General features: G+C 41.5%; 1 protein-coding gene across 1 annotated transcript; it reads left to right on the plus strand.

The window, feature by feature from the left end:
• The first annotated feature begins 1268 nt into the window (after positions 1-1268).
• On the plus strand, positions 1269-7315 carry fam83e (family with sequence similarity 83 member E). The gene is made up of 8 exons (XM_061939000.2): positions 1269-2077; positions 2166-2312; positions 4355-4479; positions 4555-4986; positions 5635-5691; positions 5834-6071; positions 6146-6370; positions 6442-7315. Exons 1-8 carry the CDS (start codon positions 1622-1624, stop codon positions 6619-6621), a joined length of 1860 nt encoding a protein of 619 aa, XP_061794984.2. The 5' UTR covers positions 1269-1621; the 3' UTR covers positions 6622-7315.
• Positions 7316-10375: the final 3060 nt, after the last annotated feature.

A 10375-nucleotide genomic window follows, 5' to 3' on the forward strand; every position in this document is an offset into this window, starting at 1 on the left:
AACCTGCTACCCAAGAATATACAACAATTCTTCTCAAAAAAAGAGGAGAAATATAATCTTAGAGAGAAATGTAATTTAAAACATTTGTATGCACGTACAACACTTAAGACCTTCAGTATATCAGTATGTGGAATTAAATTATGGAATGGATTAAGCAAAGCAATCAAACAATGTACTAATATGATCCACTTCAAGAAACTCTTCAAACTTAAAGTGTTTACAAAGTACAAAGAAGAAGAACCATGATAAACATTCTGAATTTATTTAACTCATCCATTCTTTCATTCTTTCACTCACAAAATAATCTTACTTATCTCAACATATGAAATGTAACTTACTTCACCAATTATTATTTATTTACTTATTTTATTGTATTACTTATGGAGTATATTGTGAATAAATTGAGAACAGGAAGTGAACAAAAGTTTTAGCAACTGTCATGTAAAAGAAAAGGGGTAGGATTAAATAAGCTTTGCTTCTTCCTACTCCTTTTCGAAAATGTTGAAAAGAGAAACTGGAGATTGTGATGTATCATGTTGTATACTTGCATGTTCGAAATAAACTCAAACTCAAACTCAAACTAATATTTGCAAAAAATAAAAGTTTTCCAATTCGAACATTAAGTATCTTGTCTTTGCCGTCTATTCAATTGAATATAGGTTGAAAAGGATTTGCAAATCATTGTATTTTGTTTCTATTTACTATTTAAACAACATGCCAACTTTACTGGTTTTGGGGTTTGTAGATACAGTAGCTCTTAATAGATGCATAGACCTCTATTGTAACCGTTTTTCCATTCACACGTTATAAACATCTGTCATTTTGCCAAATATTTTGTCATCGTCTGCGTTTAAATATTTACGGTATTGTTTGATTCATGACGGTTGTTGCTGCCAGATGGGTGTGTCACCGTTTTGCTGTGTCAACTTAGTTTGTTTTCCTTCAGGATCACTGCAAGATTTTTAAAGAATAAACGCTTTGTGGCACAGTCTGTCAATGAAGGGCCTTTTCAAAGAATTATAGGGGAAATCAAAGCTAAAACGGTTGTACTTTCCCTGCAAACGAACCTACCAGTCAGGCTATACTAGTCTGGGTGTACCAGCCCAAAAAGACACATGTGTTAAAAGGATGCCTCTTTCAAAGAGAATATTTGGTCATATTTATTTCGAAGACCAAGTTACACACGGACACACACATAGATTTTAAAAGTGTGTGCTTTAAAAGTGAAGTGATGGTGTGAGCAAGTGCAGTGTGAGAAAGGCAATCTGTCAGCAGCACAGAATTTGTGGAATCCAATAACAATGTGGCCCACAAGGAGTGGAAGGCTGACTGAGATGACAAGCTGGGGTGGGAACAAGTCGAGCCAGAGCTGCAGAGTCAAAGTCGAGCCAGAGAAATGTGTCGAGGTGCACTGGAGGAGAGTTTGGCCGTGTATCGTGGCTGTCTTTTTGGATTACTTTTGAAGGTCAACATGAGCTATGGAAGAACAAGTCGGATGTTTTCCAGATGGACCGTTTACCAACATGGGGGTACTTAATGGCACTGGGCAAGACTGATGACAAAACACGAGTCGCTGATATAACTTGTTGAGAGTTTGCCATCAATCACAGAGGCTGCAGCCATGCTGGGCTCCCAGGAGGCCAGCCTGGATGAGAATGCGGTCTTCCTGGCGGTTGACCCGTCCTCCCCAAAGTTTCTATACTCTGAGGTGGAGCGCCAGTCGCTGGAGAAGCTCCTTAATGAAGGTCCGAAAGCCTTCTACAGCTCTGCCGGCGCCAAGCTCTTCTGCTCCTTCCTGTCTCCCAATGAGGTTGGCGAGCTCACCGGCTGGGTTCAGGACTTTCATTTTAAACCACTCCTTACGGAGGAGAATGGAGAGAAGATAGAAGATAACGTGGACCTCACATCTTCCTACTTCCCCTCCCACTCGGACGCACCAGCTCCGGGTTTGGACCTAGGCTGGCCAGAGACGCCTTGGGTGCGCATGGAGAACGTTGCTGTCTACACAAATCCTCCGGAAGAGGGAGAACCTCACATTAGAGAGGTCATCAGACAACATCTGCAGAGGGCCAGCCAAGTATGCATTCTTTCACTAAATCTGACCTAATGAAAAACAAACGAGTACATGTCCTTGTCCATGTGAAATGTTTCACTCTACTGTACAGGTAATTGCCATTGTGACAGACAAGCTGACAGACGCTACTATAATTGGGGATTTACACAACGCAGCCTCAAGGGGTGTACCGGTTTACATCATCCTCAACCAAAGGACGATTGAGGAAAAGTACACACTTCAGAGGCTGGGACATCCGGTGAGTTACAGTACCCCCCCCTTCATTCAAATCTTTCAAAAACAGCTGACACTATCCCCACTTTGAGTAAACTGACCATTCTAAAGAAGACACAGCATTGTGCGCCTGAGAGACGGCACCATGTCTCATTACATAAGCACGCCTTAGTAATGACGGGAGCCCAAGCAACGCTTTGTCGTTTGACTGGTTGGACTACATTCAAAGTACTGGTCTTTAGTAAAAATGGTCTTTAGTGAAGACATTGCTCCGGTTATCAATTCCAGGGTTCCATGTGTCCCAGAAAACATTCCATGCATGTTACCAGGCCTCTGATTTAGTATTTTATGTTTCAAAGATTTCATTACCCCGGTATTCAGTATACCTATTTTCCAGGGTTCCTGGACCCCCGGTATCATATTCACGGGAGTCCTTGTTCCCAGGGTCTCCAATTTTCATTGGGTTGTTGCTTAGGTTCAACCTCTACAGAATTCTATTTTTCTATGATCAATCTTTCCCAGTGTCTAATGTTCAAAGAGTTAGATGTTACCAGGGCTCAATGTCCCTTGAACCTCTAGTTTACAATTCCCCAAATTTTAAAAATATTTTTTGGGCAGCATAATGGTTTCATGTTACCAGGTTTCAATTGTCCTATGGTTACATGTTACCAATGTCTCATGGAGCTATAGTTTCCTTGGCTATTATAGTTCCAAGTTCAAGGTAAGGTCTCACATTCCCAGGGTTCAACATCTTGGACTCTGTTTTCTTAGGGTAACATGTTCCTAATGTATCATATTACAAAGTTTCCAATGTTACCAAGTTGCCAAATTCAAAGGGTTCCAATGTTACTAAGGTAATTTCCAAGGGTCACATGTCCCTAATGTCTCAAATTCCAAAGCTTCTATGTTTATTTCTTTGGGTCCCATGTTCTTAATTTCTCCAATTCAAAGGATTTTTTTTGCTCCTGTGTTTGCAACGTCTCTTATTCCCAGGGATCAATGTGTCTCGAAGAAAGAAAGTATCCATCCATCCATCCATTTTCTACCGCTTATTCCCTTCGGGGTAGAAAGTATCCAATGTTCCTGAATTAAAAGGGTTATGGTCACATGTTTCCTGCGTTTAAGGGTTCAAGACTCAACATTTACAGAACCTTTTTCCAAGAGTCTCACATTCCAGAAGTTCCATGTTTCCAAGATTTTGAATTGAAAATATTTTGTGGGGGTTTTTTAATGTTGTTTTTTTCCCTAACGTCACATGTTTCCCCAGTCTCATATGCCAAGTGTCCCTAATCCAATGCTCTGTGGTCCTTGCAATCTATGCTCTTAATGTTTCCATGTTGGTAGTGGCCTACTCAGTGGCCTAGTGGTTAGAGTGTCCGTCCTGAGATCGGTAGGTTGGGACTTCAAATCCCGGCCGAGTCATACCAAAGACTATAAAAAAATAGGACCCATTACCTCCCTGCTTGGCACTCAGCATCAAGGGTTGGAATTGGGGGTTAAATCACCAAAATGATTCCCGGGCGCAGCCACCGCTGCTGCCCACTGCTCCCCTCACCTCCCAGGGGGTGATCAAGGGTGATGGGTCAAATGCAGAGAATAATTTCGCCACACCTAGTGTGTGTGTGACAATCATTGGTACTTTAACTTTAGTCTCTTAGAGTCCTGTGTTTATAAATTATTACAATCCCAGGGACCAATGTTCCCAATGTCTCATATGAATGAGTTCCATGTTGTTCCCAAATTTAAAGGGTTCCATGTTCCTCAACTCCTATTTTTTTAAACAGATGATCACGTGCTCCCAGTGTCTTATGTTCTGATTTCAATAGGTCCTCAATTACACTGTAGTTTCAGAGTGCCAGAATTGTTCCGGAAGACACTGACGCCCATATTGTACCGTTATTAAAATGTGAGGGCCCCATGTCTACAATGGGTTACTCTAAGTTCACTAGTTCTACAACAACAATGTTCCTGAAGGCCCATAAGTTCTAAAAAGATCTCCGGGATATACCAGAAAGTAGGCTGTTCATAGAATAACTGAGATGCAAAACCTTTTACTTTATTCTGCAGAACATTCGGGTTCGTCTTCTTGGAGGTAAAAGCTTCTGTTCCAGCAAGGGAAAAATGGTGGTGGGAGAGTTAAAAGACAAGTTTCTTCTGGTGGACTTGGTCACGGTTCTTCATGGTAGCTGCAGGTAAAAAGGTGACCTTAGAAAGGTACCTGTTAGAATGGTTGATACTGACATGTTGGTTGTTCTTGTGTTCCCCAGCCTCACATGGACTGATGCTCATTTACACCGACAGCTCATCACCGTGGTCTGCGGTTCCGCCGTCGACGCTTTTGACAAAGAGTTCAGGACTCTATTTGCTGCCTCCGTCTCTGTCGCTAACCCTTGGGAGTTTGCTGTTCCTAGCTTGGAAGTGCCTCAGCAACGAGTGGACTTCTCAGACCCAAGTCCCCCGAGACACTTCCAGTTCAAACACGAGATCCTCAACCCTCCTTCGCCGCCAATGGACACCCCCCTGGACTGGGAAGCCATGGGCTTCTTCCCCAGAGAAAGCTTGCCGGACAGCCCCCTTCAGAAGGAAGAGGGACTTGTGGCAAAGGAAGCCACCTTGCAGACGGACCCGCAGTTGGACAAAAATAAACCTGTTGCGGACACTTTTATTAACAATGGATACAGGCCAATGATGGAAAAAAGGTATGCAACAACTAAAAGTGATTTAAGGCATCATACTGTATAAGAGATGTTGAGCTTATTTTGGACGCAATGCTTAAAACAAACATTTTGCTGTGCTGTGGCTGCCATTTTTTCATTGTGAAACAGTAATAGTAAGACCAAATAAGGCTAAAGAATACAAAAACTATTTCCAGAAAATCAGAATGGTGGTGTATAGGAAGAACATATTATTGCACATTATTTTCACTATTTGAGTCATTACGTTCTTCCTCTTCTACTACCTTTTTGCAATAGGAGTCTACCTACAGCAGATCGCGTATTTTTATTTTGCTTTGTTTGCAACTTCCTCTGTCATTCATAACACCTTTTTTCCTGCCCTAACGTGTGTGTGTGTGTGTGTGTGTGTGTGTGTGTGTGTGTGTGTGTGTGTGTGTGTGTGTGTGTGTGTGTGTGTGTGTGTGTGTGTGTGTGTGTGTGTGTGTGAATGTTTATATGTATAGCTATATTATTTCTTTAATTGTATTTATAAATAATTTAATTTGATTGTGTATAATTGTGTTCTTCCATTTTATTTTATAGTACTGCATGTCACAATATGTACTTTATTTTAGTTTTATTTAATTTTAGAAACAATGTGACTAATTCTTTTTTTTTTTTTGTACCTGACAGGATGCATGAAAGCTCTCCAGTGACAAACACTATGGCCAACAACACAAAGGCTGTCAAGTGAGTTTTTTTTCCACGACCATGAATATATTCAGTGGAATCATCCATATAATATTTCCCAACATACACAGTCAATTATGAAAAACCTACAGAAACTCATTAATATAAACATATGGTATTATATCATACCTTCTGCTTTTAGCTGGACAGACCGCCAGATAGAACAACCCGTATCGCAGCAGTTCTCCAAAGAGAAGTTCAACAACATGGACAACCGATCATCGTTAAGGCTTCAAGACAAAGACGGCGACTTGAGGCGAAATCCGTTATTTTCCTCTCTGAACTACAAGCGGCGCTCACGGTGGGAGCCCAACTTAATAGAGGACAACTTGGACGACGCCGACATCAGCTCCAGCATCATGAACACAGCCTCTTCCAGAGTAATTCACCACTTTTGACACAATGCTCCAATGTACTCCATTTCACCATGTAATCTTTACTTTTCTGTCGACAGAAACCCTTAATCCTGAGTGTGCCCCAGTCTGAGAGTTTCAACTCCATGAATGACCTCGTGAGGCGCTTTAAGCCTCAACACAACAAAGCGGAACTCTTCAGAAGAGGATCCTCGGCCACCATGTCTGAAATGACCCAGTCCATGATGGAGCTCCGTGCGGACGCAAACAGCACAGACCAAGCTCAGGATGACAGACGATTTTCAGTACCGAGGCTTAAGGTCAACGTAAGTATCTCCTACATTCCATTTTCCTTTTTGAGGCTTTTGACTTATCCTCAAAAATGCTTCTTTGGCAGTGTTTCGACCCGGACCAGATGACGCCGGGATTAATGTTGATGAAGAGGCGGAACGATGTTGTGAAAACCGCCTTAAAAAGAATCCCACAGACCTTACAGCCCAGAGAAAGACCTCGCAGCTTTGCCCTGGATTCGAACTGGTTGTCTCTGAGGGAGAGGAAGAACGAGGAGGAGGCATGAGCAGCAGAGAAACTGTAGAAAAACTCCTACCTCTGTAGTGTTGAACACCCAAACCAGCAAAAACAGGCTGAGACTACAATAAAATGGGTGTCTGTTAGTATGGTGACCTCGGTCTTCAAACTCATTAACATTAACAGTAGAGGTGGGCGATACTACAATCTATGGTATCTATCCCATACATACTTGCCAACCCTCCCGAATTTTCCGGGAGACTCCCGAAATTCAGCGCCTCTCCCGAAAAGCTCCCGGGACAAATATTCTCCCGAAAATCTCCCGATTTTCAGCCGGAGCTGGAAGCCACGCCCCCTCCAGCTCCATGTGGACCTGAGTGAGGACAGCCTTTTTTCATGACGGGAGGACAACAGGGTGACAAGAACTAAATCATCCAGACTAGAGATAAATTGTATTAATTAAATATATTTATTAATTAGAAAAAAAAATAATAATAAATTTACTATATTTTGCTAAAAACATAAAAATTAATTGTATTTTTATTTGTATTTTTTCGTGACTCCTTATTACATCCAGCCATAGAATTATACATTAAAATAAACATATTTCAAATAATTTATTTTAAATTATCATAATAATTCATTTAAAATGACCATATTTAATTATTAAAATAATTGCTTGTTTATCAACAACTTTAGCATTTTATTCATTACATTTTGAAACTCTCAGAAGCCAAGTTATGTTATACTCCTTAATATTTATTTATGCAAGTTTGAAGTATCAATTATCTAAACACAGTTTTGTTTGCATATTTTCAGGATGTAGATATCTATCTATCTATATATATATATATATATATATATATATATATATATGTATGAAATACTTGACTTGGTGAATTCTAGCTGTCAATATACTCCTCCCCTCTTAACCACGCCCCCAACCACGCCTCACCACGCCCCCACCCCCCACCTCCCGAAATCGGAGGTCTCAAGGTTGGCAAGTATGCCCATACCAACTAAATATAGAGGCAGTATCTCTGATACCGATACTTTTTACTTGGACATTTTTCTAGATCAGGGCAAATGTTAATTTATTTGTGAACAATTAAACAATATTCATTACGAAAATATGACAAACATTTTATTTTCATGAAATTGCTTTAATGGGGCCCCTGTAATGCAAACCAACATTTCTTACCTTTCGGTACCTGCTGTTGTGTATTTGGGATTTGTATAAGTCCCATCCATCCATTTTTTACCGCTTGTCTTTTTTGGGGTCGCGGTGGGTGCTGGAGCCTATCTCAGCTGCATTCCGGCGGAAGGCGGGGTACACCCTGGACAAGTCGCTACCTCATCACAGGGCCAACACAGATAGACAGACAACATTCACACTCACATTCACACACTAGGGCCAATTTAGTGTTGCCAATCAACCTATCCCCAGGTGCATGTCTTTGGAGGTGGGAGGAAGCCGGAGTACCCGGAGGGAACTCACGCAGTCACGGGGAGAACATGCAAACTCCACACAGAAAGATCCCGAGCCCAGGATTGAACTCTGGACGACTCAGGACCTTCGTATTGTGAGGCACATGCACTAACCCCTGTTCCACCGTGCTGCCCTTGTATAAGTCCCGAAAATGTGAAATCAAACCATGGAGGCTGTCACGACTCGAATTGGACTCTGAACACAGGCGCAGGATATCAAAAGCAGTTCTTTAAGGGAATGGATCCAAAAACGGGAGAAACAAAAACAGATCTAACCTGACCACTAAATTTACAAAACTATTTAACACAAAACTCTCCATCTACAGAGGGCAAAAGGTTCTAAGAAATGATACTAAATACAACAAAAGGCTCTCCAACGGAGGCGATTCTAGGAAGCTAACCTTACTTGAAAACGTTACAAACCAAAAACTCTCTCGAGGATCCAAAAGGTAACACGAAAACGTGGCTGTGGCAAAGAAACGCTGGCGATACGCACATAGAGATACGAAACACTCTGGCACATGACAGAAAGAGGACGAGACGTTTACGCATGGGGGAACAGGTGAAATCAATCAGGACAAACAACACACGAGGAAGGGCAAGTGATCTGAAACGAGAGGGAGAGTTAGCTTTTCAAGATAAAACAGAAAGTAGACAACCTGAAACCAGACAAAACTTCGACCAGGTGTGACCGAGGCATTGTGGAAATATTTATAAAACAATCCTGCCTTTCTTCATACTTCCTCCAAACGAGCCGCTTGGAATTTGCCCCAACCCAGACTTTTTTCCCCACTGATGATGTCATCATATATCTCCATATATGGTTTAAATTTACCCAAATTGTTTTGCGCGAGTCCGGCATTTTTAATTTATAAAGGAGCATTTGTAGTCCACGGTGAAACCATCCATCCATCCATCCATTTTCTACCGCTTGTCTCTTTCAGGGTTGCGGGGGGTGCTGGAGCCTATCGCAGCTGCATTTGGGCGGAAGGCGGGGTACACCCTGGACAAGTCGCCACCTCGTCGCAGGGCCAACACAGATACTGTGATTATATGTAACGTGTTTGTGTGCTATGGCAAATGAGTTTTTTTCCCTTGGACTCAGTCTGGACCCCCTCCCTAGGGTCCAGCCTTTGACTGATATTTTTTACTCTTCCCCCCCTTTCCCAATATCATCTTTTTCCCACCTTTTTTAAGGAGCACCGTAAGTGGCTGATCCTTTGGCGGTCCCGTCTTGTCTCCCAGTAACGTACTGTATGTCTGCTCTTAGTGGGACTGTTCCGAAAATGTAATTTCAGTTCTTCTGTGTCTTGTACATGTTAAAGAATGGACAATAATAAAGCATCCTGAATCCTGATAGACAAACACTCACATTCACACACTAGGGCCAATTTAGTGTTGCCAATCAACCTATCCCCAGGTGCATGTTTTTGGAGGTGGGAGGAAGCCGGAGTACCCGGGGGGAGCCAACCAAACTAATAAAAATGCTCTGTTGGTTGCTTTAACCAGCACAAGTCACTACACAAACTTTCAGCTTCATCTAAGGTACGAACTGCCTTACTTTGAACTTTTATGATTTGTGGCCTTCAACTGTGAAGAAGTCGCTCCGATCTGTGCAAACCAGTTCTTGCTTCAGAAACCTGGGCCAGTATTAAGATGGATTTCCCAAAAACTACTGTTAGTGGCAGGCTCGCTGACTCCTGTCACTACTACTACTATAGACAATGAAACGGTAAGTAATAACGGTACGTTAAAAATGTGGGAATATTACTTTGGCAATGTTAGCTCAAGTTGTTGTGTAGCTAGCTTAGCCTTTTAATGTAAGACAACAGTGTCTCTGTCCTGCGGCAATATAGATATAGATTTTCCTAAAAACTATATTTAATTAGATCACTAATTACTGTGTTTGGCAATGGACAAGCAAATAGTATAACTCTGTTATTACGTTAGCAATGTAGCATAGTTTGTAGTTGAGCCAACTGTTTACAAGGGGTCTCAGCAGCAATTCAGTGGAGTTAACTTGATATAGAATGGAAAGCTTTTTTTGTCATGATACACATGTATAAATTGGAGAGATACGGATTCAGTAGAGCAGGGGTGCCAAACTCATTTTAGCTCAGGGGCCACTTGGAGGTAAATATATTCCCAAATGGGCCGGACTTGTCAAATCATAGTATTATAACTTAAAAACAAAGACTACTTCAGATTGTTTTCTTTGTTTAAAAATAGACCAAACACATTCTGAAAATGTACAAAACATAGTTTTTTTTTTACAATTACATATTACAGTTAATAGCACTCTATCCATTTGTCGT

This window comes from Nerophis lumbriciformis, linkage group LG03 (genome assembly GCF_033978685.3).
Source record: "Nerophis lumbriciformis linkage group LG03, RoL_Nlum_v2.1, whole genome shotgun sequence".
In the NCBI taxonomy this organism is placed as follows: domain Eukaryota; kingdom Metazoa; phylum Chordata; class Actinopteri; order Syngnathiformes; family Syngnathidae; genus Nerophis; species Nerophis lumbriciformis.